This window comes from Miniopterus schreibersii (genome assembly GCF_964146895.1).
Source record: "Miniopterus schreibersii genome assembly, chromosome: 10".
In the NCBI taxonomy this organism is placed as follows: domain Eukaryota; kingdom Metazoa; phylum Chordata; class Mammalia; order Chiroptera; family Miniopteridae; genus Miniopterus; species Miniopterus schreibersii.
The window spans coordinates 5266589-5281939 of record NC_138110.1 but is presented as its reverse complement, the minus strand read 5'-3'; the positions used below and the strand labels follow the sequence as shown (position 1 = coordinate 5281939).

Sequence of the window (15351 nt, the reverse complement as noted above, 5' to 3'; positions counted from 1 at the left end):
AGAGAGCTTTCCGTAGGCTTTACCCTACATGTGGCAGCATTGTTTGCACTTTTTAAGCAAGCATGCATTAATTTGGTAATTCAGAAAGCATACGGAGGAAAATAGAAAGCCACCGTGAAAACTGTTCCAACAGATGTGACTTTTTAGATTGGGAAACCAAAGAGCAACCCCACCCTTTAAGACTCACCCGCTTGGCTCAGACTTAGCCGCCGCATTAAAAAGACGACGGCGGCGACAGTTCAGTCATTCCTAACTGTGACACCAAGACCAAGCCTCTTCACGTGAGCCTAGCACTCCATGGTTTGGAAAGCCACAGCGTGCGTTTTTACTTAAACAATACTCACAAGGTGGTGTAGATGCCACTAGCATCAGAGTCCCGGGGGTGCTGATCAAACTTGCTGTTTCCTGGGTCCCACCCCAGGCTTAGTGAACCAGAAACTCCGGGGATAGGGAAAGACATCGTAACGTGCTCAGTGAGCATCCCAGGGGGTTTCCTACACTCAGCAAAGTTCAGACACGACCGAAGAGCATCCTGACTCCTCAGGGAGGCACAGCAGAGAGGACAGCCACCTGCCCAAGGTCACTGAGGAGCACTTTCCCAGAACCTGCAGAGTCAAGGGCAGAATTGCTCGTGGACACCTGGCAGCGGTCCCCGAGGAGCTCCCCAGCGCCCCTGCAGTCTCGTCCAGGAAACAGGAAGACCAACACTGCCCGAGGGGACAGGGAAACTGAGCCCGATTCTTCCAGAGGTTCTGTCCCCGGAGATGATGAGGGAAGCCTCTCGGCGGCACTATGGGGACTATCTTCTGAAAGGCAAGGCCTCTAAGGGGACTCAGCCCTCCTCGGCCCAGTTCTGGGGGCCCGGACTCTGGCGGCGAGCAGCGATGGGCGCGCACAGTGGGCAGCTCGGTGGGGAGGCCCGGCTCGGGGCGGGAAGCCCCCGCAGTGGGTGCCCGGTCCTGGGAATCGTGGCCGGGCTGCCTGCCCTCCCCTCCCCGCGCCAGTCCAGCCGGGTCCCTCCTCTCTCCCCTCCTCTCCCCTCCACCGCCGGCGAGGCAGGCCGCTCACCTCCTGCTCCGCTCAGGGGACCTATGCGCAGTGGGCAGCCTGCGAGACCCTCGGCCACCTCACCAAAACCCACTCAAGCCGTGGCCGAGCAGCTCGTAAGACCCAGGGCTTCTGTCCAAATCCATGGGGGGGCAAGAAGCGCCGAGGGAGGATTCCCCGCGGGCCAGCCCCAGGAGGGGTGGGCAGAGGCAGGGAGAGGCCCGGTCACAGGCGCTCTCAGAACAAGGCTGTTCCTGGCCAACCTCAGTCTCGAGTCACTGTCCACCTGCTCCGAGGAAGCGGGTCATTGGCTCAGGAGAAGCGGGCTGCCCCTCATGGAGAAACTGGCGCCTTCGCCTCGGGTTCTGGTGCGGGCGGGGACTCCCCACGGGCGATAGGCAGACACCCGGGCCCCCGGCGGCGAGGAGAGCTTTGCGGCACCAAGCCGCCTCCCGCAGGCCCTCCCCGTAACCATGCTGGTTCTCAGAAGTAAGGCGACAGGCAGGGCCCCTGCCCTTGGAGGCGCTTTTGTGCGAAGGAGAAAGAACTCCTCACTGAAGACACTCCCCCTGTCAGAAGCTTGTCACGACGTGTTTATCTGTTAGAATGTGACAGTTGACTGCCTTCTGCTAGAAACTGTAGTAACGGATAGACAAACAGCGCTAGGGTGTCTGTGACAGAAGGGGGACACCCCTGGGACAGTGCAGGGCACAGCCCCCACAACAGGACAGGGCACCCCTGTGTCGTTCCTCATTTCGCTCTGAAGGAACATCGTGGAGGAGCAGCGATGAGGTCGCCTGAGCAGGTCGCTGTTTCCAAACACACAGCCCGTCGGGTTCCATGAACGCTAACCCCGCACAGCCCGTCGGGTTCCATGAACGCTAACCCCGCGCAGCCCGTCGGGTTCCATGAACGCTAACCCGGGCTCTGCTGCCCGGCTGCGGGGTGCCCACCCGAGCAGTGTAGGGACCTCTGCAAAGAGGCGTCCAACTTGTGGGAAAGATGAAAAGGCCAGTGCAAAGCTTACAGAGTGGGGGGCACGCAGTAGGCCCACAGTAAGGACGCTCGCTTACTCAGTAAAGAACGGGTGCGCCCAAACCCCCAGAGAAGGCGGCTGCCTGATTTCCTTCCCACTGGACGCGGCCTCTAACTCCCCCTGATGACCTTGTGATTCTTGCCAACTTCAACCCACGCAACTGGGACAATTTCTAGTAGTAAAGGAGGACTTGATAGTTCTTTAATTTTTAACAACCAATTCAAAGAAAAGGAAATCTTGCTAAGTAGGACTTTTTCGTGGCTCTTACGGACTCCATCGTTCCCTGTGTGGGTACTTAGAAAATATCGCCTCGTCTTCTCATGAGAGGAAAAAGGGCCAAGTCCTGTCTCCCTGGAGACCGCCCCCAGGCCCTTCCGACGTTGGTCCTAAATCGTACAGCCTCCCGCAGCCTCCTGTTCCGAGGATCCCCCCTCAGCGGGGAGGGCCGGGTGTGGCCTCCTTCCAAGCTCAGGAACAACTTCCTTGAGTTACTGAAATGTGGGACATTCCTCTCCCCGGAGAGAAGCTTCCAGACTCGTCAGCCTCATTTTTCCTTCCCTCGGGCCAGCCGAGGAATGGAAGCACAGACTCTGCCCTCTCTCTGACACTGCCCATGGCTCACAGGCGCCCTAATGAAGAGCAAGCAGCTGAAGTCCTTGCTTGTGAAGCAGAATGCGCCTACCTGCAGGGAACTGACTGACCTTAACACTCGGAGAAGGGAGGGGAAAAACACCTCTTGAACAGAAACCAGAATCGATTTCAGTCTTTTCCATTTAATTGGCATGCCAGGTACCAACGAGACTTTATCATTTGTTTTTTCTCAGTTTGTTGTTGAACTTGCTTAGCCTTGTATATTACTTCTGTGATCGAATGCTTCTCAGGCTGGTTGTTGCTCCATTTTTTTTACACGGGGGGGGGGGGGGAGAAAATCATGACACTTTTTACCATGGTGTTAAAAATGCTAAGACTCGAAGTTAAAGCCAAGCTATTTTAAAAGAAACACTCCTCCCCACTTAGGTGTTTCCAGATAGCTAAGGGAGGTGGGAGAAAGAGCCCCACACAGCCTACAGAGGGAGCTGGGTCCGTTTGTGGAAACACAGAACATGATCAAAGAACCCTGATCACATCCCGGGCCAAATCGCGTAGACGGGCCACTGTCATTGGTTAAACATAACAGTCCAGTTGAAACAGGGGGACAAGGTATAAAATAAAGATGTTATTGTCTCCCTCGGGCCTAGATGTGTGTTCTGACCTGAGTGTCCAGTGTAGACGCGTCCCTTAAATTCCTTAGCCCATGGTAACAGCCCTCCTCCCTGTGTGGTGACACCCTAAGGGAAGATAAAGCCTATCCCTTGTCATCGGTCATTGCCACGCCCTCCAACACTAGATGCTCGGGTCACCAGGCTCCCACCCTGACAGGGCCCAGGACCTGCTCTGGCTTTTCCATTCCCCTTCTCTCTAGAGTGCCAGGGAAGAGAACCCCTGCACGCACAGTCCTGTTAAGCCATGTTTTCCTCTCGTCCTGAAGGGGGAAAGGTAATGCTCAACCTGCATTCATTCCCCCACATTCCCTTCCTTTTATTGACTGTGTCTTGACATCAGAGCTGAAACACGACCCAGAAAGAAAGAGGGAGAGGAAGAGAGAAAGCCCACTCCTCGCCCCCTAAACTGTGAGCACAGATCAGGGTCCCTCCGCTCCCTGGGAACTCAGACCCGTGCCCTGCAGGGTTTCCTTGAAAATTCCAGTTCCTGCAAAGTCAGAGGGTCAAAGCTCATATTCTCAAGGTAACCCCATGAGAAATGAAGGCCGCCTTAGCTCAGTAGCTATGACGATGCATTTTCTCATTGTAAATATCATCAACTGGACTGAAAAATTTTTAAGAAAGGCTTATGCTCCTAGATCAATTTTAAACATACTGACTGGCCCGCTAGAAATTGCTGGTGTCATGGATCATGTGAATTTATTCTCCCCCCGCCCCCCCATACACACACACCCCTAGTTGAACCACATCTCGGGCAGCCAAATGCCAAGCGTACTTAGAGGGAAGCATCGGGTCCCTGGAGAAGCGTCATTTCATTACCGAGAGAAGCGCGATGGAACTGCCTCTTTGCTTCAGAGCCCACGCCGGCAAAGTGAGGAGAGCCTCTAGGGGTTCCTCTCCACGAGGCAGCCGCTCTCGGCGGGTGACTTACCTTGGCTTTCACCCCAGGGTTCCCGCACCTTTCCTCCGGGCACATTACCTGGGCCCTCCTCTTCACATGCGGGCAACATCCCCTGGAGCCTTCGCCCATCGCAGGAAGAGCTTCTCTCGCTGAGTTTAAAGCAGGAGGCGCGACAGGGCCGCTGATCTCCGCGTCCCGACAGAGACGGTGCCCTCCCTGCTCCAGGACGGACTGAGGTTTCAAGAAGCATGGGGACCCTGTGAGACTGCAGCTGCGCGAAGCCCAGCACAGGTGGCCTTTGGGTTTCCCTGAAAGAGAGAGCTTCACAAACTCAACTGTGCTAAGAACCACAGGGGCGGCAGAAAGGCCTGGTTAAAATGCGGATTCTGACTCAGCGCTCTGGGTGAGTCTAATCTTCACTTGGGGGTTCTAACAAGCCCCCGTGATGTGGATGCCACTGGTCCACAGACCACACTTGGAGTTACCGCCTTTAAGGAGCTGCGATGGAAGGTCTGGATCTTCCACTCTGGTCCCAGGCCAGCCCCATAGGCATCCTCTGGGAGCTCGTTAGAAATGCAGACTCCCAGGCCCACCCAGACCTGCTGCATCAGAATCTGCATTTCCTCACATTTCCAGAAAGTTCTATGCATATTAGTTTGAGAAGATGACAGAGGAGAACTCCAGGATCAAATTCACAGTTGTTTTCTATAAAATGGTCAGAGGGGCCAAAGGAAAGCATCTTGTTGATTCTGAGAGATTTGAAACCCATACTAAAGGTCAGCCTGGATTAGAGGGACAGAGCAAACTATTCGGAAACAAACCCTTAAATCCCGGCGCCCTCCCTATAAGACCACACAGGACAGTAATCCAACTTCAGCACCGCAGCTCTGAGTGTGAACTGCTTACGTTGCTGTCACCTTTTTTGGTTTTCATGACTTCTCTACAGTCACTAGAGCAACCAATTTGAGGGCCTTGCTGTAACCAACAGGCTGCCATCGTCTTGGGGACAGGTGGTCTAAACAGTGGAGGAGTACTGGGTCCAGCCCAGAGCCCTCAGTCAGAAGGAGAGAAGGGACCACACTTGTAGACCTGTTGCTCGGGAATATTCTAGCTGCCTGGCCTTTAGGGGGACCTGAAAAGGGCAGATGGCACCGCATCTGTGAACTCAGTACCTAGCAAAGCACGGGATATGGTAATAGGATAATTTAGTCAACCTTGGTTAGAGATATTTACTTTGAGGTTCAAAGCACTAACGTGCTAAAACTAGAGGCTAAAAGAAGACCAAAATCCAAAAAGAAAGGGAACACAACTAAATCAAAAAAAGAAAGAACTGAAATTAACTTTTAATGAGATAATCAGGCTCTAGCAGAATCTGGGATCGTAAGGAACCTCCCCTCCCCCCCAGGAAAACAGTTGGAATCAGTGAGATCTGAGGTGCAAGCTCTGTATTTCCTTCAGTGCTGTTTTTTTGGGGTCCTGTCAGGGAAAATGCTTGCTGCAGACAACTACTCGCCTTTGTGGATCAATAGATCAAGGAGCAGTCAAAGGAGATGGGAGCATCCAGGAAGGGACGGCGCTGGCATCGATGGATGCGGCAGGGCCGATGCAAATACTGTGCTCAGTTAGCATTTTTGTGGACTGAGCAGTTTCTGAAAACTATTTTTCAAGTCATGGGAGCATCTGGCTCCATTTCTGAAATACTTTTGCCATCACCCCCTCCCGCCTCCAGCCAGTCCCACCAGAATTCAGTTTTGGGGCCTTCCCTGTGCCAACCTTACACCCCTCTTCTGCTCTATTTGCCTGTGTTAGGGCTTTAAAGTTTAGTAACAACCGCAGGCCCTTAGTTGAGCTCCTACTGTGTGCCAGGCACGGCACATGTCTTATTTAATCATCACAGCCATTTCTGTTTACAAATGAAACAACACACCCATGCTCAGAGAGGTGAAGAAAACTGCCCAAGGTCACACAGCTCATAAATGAAGGTTGTAGAATTCCACCCTGGAGCCCTCCAAAGTCCATGCTCTTCCAGCTAAGTCACTCTGCCTCTTATGACTATGCTCCCTCACTTCCATCTGGTCTCTCCAACCACTATGTTCTGGGCAGCTCTTAATTCCTAGAACCACTGTGGAGTAGGTACGCACGGCTTTCATTTGGACTTCATTTTCAGCAATCTCATCCCTCCACTGGGGTTCCTCCCTAGTGAAAGTACCCCCACATTTGGCAGCCACAGCTTCAGTGCCTTTTCACATAGATTTTGTCTTGAATGTTTTGAATGGATTTTGCACCCCATATGTATACACAGGGGCTTAGGTATGAAAGTCAAGCCCTCTACCAATGTTCTTCTAGGTTCAGAAAAAAAATCAATAAAATTAAGGGCAAGCCCCAAAGGATGACCACAGGCATGTTTATAAAAGACATTGCTACACTGGTTTGTTTTGTTAAGCACCAAACTTTCTCTGTCCCATCGTAGGCATCTATTGGTAATTCTCTTGGCTAATGGTTTACTTATTGAAGCAATGTATAGACAGGAACTCTGAGTGCTGAGGACTGTGGGAAAGCCTACACTGGGGCAGGTCCACTTATAGCAGAGGCCACTCACACTGAGATGAAAGCCCCCTGCACAGTAGTGTTTTTTCACAGTCACAAAGGAGGAACGATTTTTAACAGAAAGCCAACTGGAGGGATAACTTGCCAAACAAAATACTGAGGATCCATTGCCAGCATTGCCAGGTCATTTGTCTCGGGGAAGGAGGGGTCTCACCGTGATGCATGAATGTTTTGACTTGGTGATTAATCACAATTCTATTGGAAGCCCCACTTGCATGTGTTCTCCCACAGGACCCTGTAACACCCTCCTAGCTGCCACTTGCTGCAGAAGGGGGCCTCCCAAAATTGTGTGATTTGACAACAGACCAGGAAATGGAGCCAAAGCTCCAAAAGAGACGTCTGTAATAACAGCTCCTCCTAAAAAGAAGCCCTCAATCTTCTGTTTGCCTCTTAGTGTTGGGAAAAGGGGAGGACTCTTTCCCGAAGTCTCCAGTTTGAGAATATGGGTCTTTATATTCATCACCATCACTCCATTTACTAAGCACCTTCATGAGATTTTAGGGGATCTTGTTTTAATGTAACTTCCTCCCAGGACGTCCTTCTGGAAGAGGAGCTTACTAAATGCATCGGCTCTCTCTTGGCGAGCTCTCTGCGCTGGGTTGGGACAGGTTAAACACAGTAAAGATCCACATGCCAGCTCAGAGGACAAGCCCTAAAAATCCAGAAAGCTTTTTCTTAAACTCTAGAAAAAAGACAGGAGAGGAAGGATGGAAGAAAAGAAGGAAGGGGGGAAGGATTGGTGAGAGAGGGGAAATAAATCGGGTAGAATACACAGTTCCAAAACCAAAAGGACAAAATTCAACTAACATGTGTTAATCTTTATTCTATAACAGAGACATAAATAATTTTATGAATTCATATGATCTGTACAAAAGACAAAATAAGATATTGCACTAAGTTTAGATATGGGATATTTGGATTTCATATCGGCTAACCAGGTAAATATATACAATTCAAGGAGTTAAGGCAAAACCAGATGAAACTTCAAACACAACAGAAGGCGGAACACAGGTGTATGGAGAACAAGGGCTGCCCATCTCCCATTGGTAAAGTGGCCATGGCCAAGGAAAAGACCCCTTAGGTGTCTAATAAAGTGGTTTTCATCAATCATGTTCATTAAAGTCGAGCAACAAAGTCTAAGCTTCCCCGTGGAGCAGAGCAGTTTCGGGAGGTGTGGGGACTGAGCAGGTAGAACTCGGGGTAGAAACTCTTTCCTTGTCAGATTTATGATCTATTCTTCCTATTAGAAAATATAATTTGGAAAATATGACTCTTTCACATATATAATTAAAATAAAACTATGAAGCATTCTTTTTTTTTTAAGGGAAGTCATGTTGGGGATCTCATAGGGTAAATTTGCGGGCAAAGCCATTCGTTACCCTATTGGTAGAGAAAACACAAAGCCAGTCACCGCAAAACAATTCCCAGGTACCTACACAGGACAAAACAAACCGACTCGAAGGCATAAAAACACAGGTGGTCAGTTTACCAGCGCGGGACACGGCTCCTTGGCAGCATCGCACTAACCGCTGACGGAGGCCCGAAGGCTCGCGTCTTCTCTCCTTAGGCCCGCTTGCCAGTCTTTGAGAAACAAATGGATAAAACTCCACATCTGCAGGGAACTCAGTCATTCCAGGAAATTAAATTCAGGAGGAGCCTGCGGACGGCTGTGAACGGCGACAAGGACGGATAGGTAGGTACCGTCTGCTGCGAGTCCTCATCCAAACGCAGGGACGGCACGCGAAAGCGACCTGGGGAGCTGCGCGGGCTTGGACAGGCCTGGGGCCCTGAAGGACAGTCCACTCGGCGCGTGCAGCCCTGAGGACAGCGATCCGAGGGTGGGGCGGCCTCCCCGCAGACCCCGCGGGCGGCGCCCTACAGGGGGAACACCAGGAACCCCGAGAACGTGGAGTACTGCCAGCCCCCCACCAGGTTGCCCTTCTCCAGCTTCAGGTAAACCTTGTCCTCCTTGTCGAGGTAGAGCAAGACCCCGTTGGTGGCGGCTTCGCGAGTCACGTCTTTGTCCCCAGCAAAGGCAGAAATCACCGGTTTTCCATTTAACATCAGGTTAACCTACGAGAAAAAAATCACTGCGCTCTCTTTAGAGTCCAAAAAAATCGACCAGGGATAATAAACCGTGTCCAAGATGACAGGCCTGGGAAAGCATCTGATGTTTACTAAATATATTCCCTTCCTTTCAAGTCAGCCAACTGCGGCGGCTAGACCTAGTATGTCTACGAAGCTGGGGGCATGGGGGGGTGTTAAAAATAAAATTGAGTTTCTTCCATAGAAATTTCCTTCAATGCCTCCAAAAGATTCCCATCCGGGCCATGTGGAAACTGTACAAAAGCACATAACTTAAGCTTGCCACTTGATTTGCCTCTCATATTGAGCAGCAACCTTTTGGTAGTAAGCAAGACCCTGGCTTCCAGCGTGTGAGTAAGAAGAGACCCAGTGCCCTTTGCCCCAGTGAACCAGATATAGCAAAATTCTACCAGCTTCCCCGCAGGCCACCCCGCAGCTGCGACGCGCGCGGTGCCGCAAGTCATTTGAAATTGTGGACTATGTGTGTGCTGTGGCCTCTTTTTCTGTTTTCCCTGATGAGAAATGTGTATTAATAATCACCACTCCCACCGAAGATGTTAATGATGGCTAATTAGCAAAGAGCTAATCATTAATAAACTCGAAATTATTAACAAATAATAAGCTCAAAATTTATCCACTTCTCTCCATACTACAGTTTTGATTATACCGTATTAAACATTACACAAACTTCTCAATGGTGGGTCTTGGGAAAAGCTTTTCCATGGCAGTAAATTTATTTACTAGCTATTCATTCCTTTTGTGTTAAAAATAATATTGAATAGCCCAGCCAGCCTGGCTCAGTGGTTGAGTGTCGACCCTTAAACTAAGAGGTCTCGAGTTCGATTCCCAGTCAGGGCATGTGCTCTGGTTGTGGGCTCCATCCCCGTAGGGGGCGTGCAGGAGACAGCCGATCGATGTCTCTCTCTCATTGATGTTTCTATCTCTCTATGCCTCTTCCTTCCTCTCTCTCCAAAATAAATCAATAAAAAATATTTAAAAGAAAAAAATACAGAATAAATTCAATCTGAGGTTGATCAGTTTATCCATTCACTAAGATACGTAAAAGTGGTAGGTGAGTGAACCTATCCTTCACGTGCACATAGCATACAATACAAATACTGAGCATAAGATACACAGTTATCCTAGAATTCCAGAGACACGTATTGGTGTCATTGGGTGTTTGCAAATTGAACCATTATAGGAACTAGCCCCATGCCTTTGCGTGTGAGATCAGGCCCATTACCTTAAAAAGCACAGCACAAAACATGTTGTTAACTGTGGACCTGCAATTGGTAAGAGTTCCCCAGCATCGGAGCAGCTGAGGAAAAACTAAAGCATTAGTATAGCACACTCTTGTTTTAAAAAAGTATATTAACTAATTGTCCCTTCACCAATATATTCTTACTGGTGAACTGTTTCTCCCATTTTTAACAATGGTAGCAAGTTTGTTTTTATTTAGTAAGCACTTGTAGAACTCTGCTGTTCTTACAAATTTTTTCCTTACAACTTGAAATAATTTTGCACATGCACTAAATGAAATCAAGACCTTATCAAGAGATCTGTGTCACTGAGTTTTTACTAAGCCATGGGTTTTTTCCCCTTTTCATTGAATTTATTGGAGTGACACAGGTTAACAAAATTATACAGGTTTTAGGTACGCAATTCCACAGCACGTCATCTGTACACTGTATTGTGTGTTCACCACCCCAAGTCAAATCTCCATCCATCACCATTTGTCCAAAGCCATGTTTTTTTAAATGGTTGGTTGTTATTAAGGTAGTAAGTTTAATTGTTTATTTTTTCTATATGCTTCTTGTCACATGACTTGATGGATGTTAAAAAGAAAAAGATTGGAAATTCATTGTTTTAAAAATAAACTACTGTGAATGGTTGTTTATTTTTACAGTGACAACACATCTTTAGATAAATACATAAATACATTACCCACAACCAATAAACACTGTTGTTTGGGGATAGAGAGGAAACAGGTCAAAACACATACCTGGATGGTTTGGCTCTGGTAGACTTTAATTACATGAAAACTGAAACTGTAAATTCCTTTTCTTGGTGCTACAAAGACAGACTCCAGCGTGAAAAAATTACCCACATTTACTAGGATCTACAAGTAAAAATAATAAATAACAGTAAATTATTATAATACTCTCCTCTGTAAGTATATTTCCGCCCTTCCTCCGTTTTTTTCCTAATCCTCAACTTGCTTAAGAAACCATGGAGAACAAAACAGAGTCTATTCCTTTCCTCGTTCGCGACTTGGAAAATGGATTTGTACGTTGCAAGGATCTTCTATCTTTTAGATGGCAGAGGGGAAAATTAAGTAACCGCTTTGTATGCATGCCTCCATTTCCAGCAAGGCCCAATGGCTCTGGAAACATCTAGGTAACTCGTGAGGGCGTATAAATGTTTCGTCTTTACCTTGAGAGTCAGATAAAAGGTACCTGCCACGTATCTACATCCCCACCCTCTCCAAGCCTTCGCAGGTCCAGAGGTGGTGTTTCCCAGGCAGCCAATCGGCTCCATGGCTCTCTGCAGCGATTCCTGGGCACACCACACAGAGCCCCCGCACTCCCTCCGCCCTGGGACAGAAGCCATGGCACTGAATAGTTGGTGCACGGAGTGATCTGCAGGCCCGGCCCTCTTCTGAGCCTCCGCCAAACCTCTCCTAAGAGCCATGGCCATTATTTCATCCCTGTGCCATCTAGGCCTTAATTCTGCTTTGGCAGTGACTCAGCCTTTGCAGGCTGCCAAAGAGGAGAGCGTGAATCAGAGCAGACTGTGAGGTAGGTGGCTTTTCTCCTGCTCCTCCCAGGGTCCGCAGGCACCCTCTGATCAACCACCTGCTCTTTATTTAAAGTTCAAGGGTCAAAACTGAAACTTGAAACCAGGTACTGTTTCCAAACGAAGCAACAAAAAGCATTTTATTTTCCAAGATGTTCAGCCTAGATCTACTGGTTATGAAATTAACTTTGAATTTCAATAAGTGACCTCTTAAACCAAATTGACAAACCTCACATAGGTGAGTCCCTTCCTATGAGAGAGTGTTGAGGGAGGGGAAGTCGTAAAATAACTAGGGTTTCTTCCATTTCTCATCAAGAAATAAATCTATAGGTGGCATTCAAAAAAATCAGATGTCCCTATAAAGACACATTTCCCATATTTCAAAGGCAATCTGCTACTATCCATTTTAAACACCACATCCATACCAATACTAATTCTTTAGCATAATTCCCAGAGACATACTATTACCTCTGAGCAATGCACGAGAATATAGTGACGGTCAGAAAGATATACCAGGCTCGACCCTGACTTAAGACACATGTATGTGTATAATGTTACTCTGAGATTTCACCTTCTTCCAAATAAGCATCAGATTTCTTTCTCTGATCTGAGGATCTAGGATCTTCCAACAACAAATGACCAGCCATGCAATAATCCCCAGCAGAAGCTTTATGAAGGTTTCTCCCAAGCACGTTTAAAGTCATTTGAGATACTTAGTGGGGACTTCCTGAGTCAGACACAAGTAGCATAATTCATCAGTAATAATGGAAATGGCTGACTAGTGTTGACTGCACATGAGGCTGGATGTTGACTTGAGGTTGTAATTAGAGCATCCAGCACACCGAGATTTATAACTCAATGTGCCTTGTTGTCTCGAAGATGCATGGCTCCCGAACAGAGACATAAGCCCTTCTCCTCTCCTAATTGACGGAAAGGTCACTGAAAAGAATGCACTGTGCAGAGGACAAGGCAATGTCCACAGTATCCCAACATTTAATTAGTGCGCTGAAATACAACCCAGGGGTGGTGCTAGGCTCGATTTCCATTGAGAGAGGAAATACTGCACTCCCAAAGGGGCTGCTTGATGCCCCCCACCCCCACCCCAGGCAGTTTCTCTGCCTTTGGCCAGCTGGAGAGAGCATTGTTTAGAAACATTAAGCAAGGAGCACCCGTCACCTCATCCCTTCCCTGGCACATCCTGAGGAGGTACCTCCTCATCTGTGCTCTCACACATGTGGCTTTTCATGCAACTGTGGACTACACATGTGACTTTGGAAATAAAAAAACTCTGGGTGCCCTTAGGGTTGAAATTAAAACCCCTGAATCAGTTTCCAGTGGTGATTCCTTGCTAACACTAAGCTAATATCCTGGGCTCTCTCATCAGCCAAACGTCTGAGCTCCAGGTCTCTAAAAAGAAGCCATGGATTTCATCAGCTCCACCATCCCCTACCCTCAGTCCCACAGTAGGCCCTTCCCCAGTAATTTGCAATTCTCTGAAAGGACAGTCACAAGGGGAGGGAGAGCCGGCTGGCCCCCCAGAGCTTTGCCCTGGCAGCTCAGCGCAGTTGCCCCATCCCTCCCCCGCCCCTCCTCCGCAACTTTTCTGCAAGCACCAGAGGGGCTTCCCTGCAGCGGCGCCTGCAACGTGTGTGGGGATCCCAGCAGCGCAAGGTGAGCGAGGTCTGGCCCTGGCCGCTGCTGCTGCTCACCCTCTCCCGCCACCTGCAAGGTCCCTGCAGGGTGTGGACCCGGGAGCTCTCTTTGGGGAGAAGCTTCACCACCTGGGAGAAGCAAAGCGTGTATCCTGCGTTTGGAGGGTACCGCGGGAATGGCCTCGTGGGCACCTACAGAAAGGGTCTGCCAGGGGCCAGGCTCTGACCAAGAGATTGCAAAGTCTAGGCACCAGGTTCCCGCCGGCTCCTGCGGACCTGTTGCTGTTAAACTTGTCCTGAGCTCTTGCTGCCGGGCTCTGCATTCCCAGCCTTTGTCCCATCGCCCCAGCAGCCTTTGCCCGAGGCCAGGCGGGAATGGGGGCAGGGGTGGTGGTGAGAGAGACATTGGAAGTTTCGGCCTCAGTTTGGAAAGGCGAGCGCCTAAATGATCCCCACATCCCAATCGGAGGGGCTCAGCCTGAGCGGGCAGCCCCGGTCCCCTCCACACCCAGCGCCCCACGTCCCCCGGGGTCTGACCTGATCGAAGTAAATGATGCGCGTCTTGTTGCTCATCTCGGACGGCTCGTGGTTGGTGCTCCGCACCGCGGAGAAGGCAACCTTGGAGTTGGCCGCCCGGACCGAGATCCCCAGAGGGGAGGAAGAGGAGCCCTTGGAGTCCGTGGCCGGGTTCGAGTCGCACACCACCAGGCACTTGCCCTCCAGCACGATGGGCTCCGTGTCGTTCTGCGCCCAGACGGGCAGCGCGGGCAGGGTGAGGGCCAGCAGCACGGCCGGCACCATGGACAGCGCCCGGCGCCCGGCGCCCATGGCGAGCCGCGGGGGCAGCCGCAGCCGGCTGGCGCTTCTGCTCGCCTGCGCCGCGGGCGCCCCGGGGCCCCGAGCTCGCGGCGACGCCGGCGGCTGGACCGGCAGCGCTGCGGGAACCGCGGGAACCGCGGCAGCGGCGGCGCGCACACCTCCACCAATTCTGGGGCTGGGAGTCAGAGTCTCCCCCGCGCGCCCTCGCCGGCTCTGCTCCCTTTGCCCTTTAAGGGGCTCATGCAGAACCCCTACCCCCTCCTCCGCCCCAGAGTCAGCCCTGCCCGGGGCTCCTTCACCCGCCCCCCCTGCTCCCAGACATCTAAAAGTCTCCAAACCCTCACATTCACGCCCCAAAGGGGGAAATGACGGTAAATGCTCACCCCAAACCCAAGCACCCCCAGGTGAACCACACGGATCAGGAAAAGCGAGGGGGCTCCGAGAAGCGGCGGGGGCGGCGGGGGCAGGGCAGGGCCGATGCCCCGGTGGGTGCGAGCCTGGCTTGCGGCCGGCGAATTAGAGGCAGAACGCGTTTCCTCCGCTGAGAACGCCAGGCTGTGTTCACCGCCAGGACTCCAGCGACTACCACTTTCGCTTGGTCAAAAATTCCCCAAAGCTTGGCGTTGCTCGGATGTCGCAGGTAGGCAGCAGCCAGCCGGGCGCCCAGCCCGGAAAGCGCAGGTTTGCCGGATCCGTGGCAGGGTGCAGGGCGGCCGGGCCGGCGGGGTCCTCTCCTGCCCGTGCCGCGCGCCCCGAGTCCCTGCGCACAACTTTCTCTGCGCTCGCGCAGCCTGGAGAGCTGGAGGCGGGCCCCCGCGCGCTATTTATAGGGGCGCAGCGCCCGGCTGGCGCTGGCTTCCAGCTCACCCCTCCGACTCCCTAGAAAGGGGGAGCGGGAGTCCGGTGACCCGCCGGGCGTTGGACGCACCCGTGAGCAAGCGGGCGCGCGCGGCTCCTGGCTGCCGGAGTCCGCGGCCGCCCAGCCCGGGAGTGCGCGGCGCCGAGAGCGTGGCGCTGGGGAGGCGCCCGCGGCCCGCGCTCACCCAGGTCGGGGCCTGCTCCCCGCTCCTCGGCCTGGACAGGCGGGGGGCTGCGACTCCCCCAGCCCCCCCCCCGGCGGGACTCCCCGCCCAGCGCTCTCGGAAC

General features: G+C 51.5%; 1 protein-coding gene across 1 annotated transcript; it reads right to left on the bottom strand.

The window, feature by feature from the left end:
* Positions 1 to 7653: 7653 nt before the first annotated feature.
* On the bottom strand, positions 7654 to 14971 carry CBLN4 (cerebellin 4 precursor). Its single transcript, XM_081149066.1, has 3 exons — positions 13924 to 14971; positions 10941 to 11057; positions 7654 to 8926 (listed from the first exon to the last, which is right to left on the bottom strand). Exons 1-3 carry the CDS (start codon positions 14212 to 14214, stop codon positions 8729 to 8731), a joined length of 606 nt encoding a protein of 201 aa, XP_081005192.1. The 5' UTR covers positions 14215 to 14971; the 3' UTR covers positions 7654 to 8728.
* Positions 14972 to 15351: the final 380 nt, after the last annotated feature.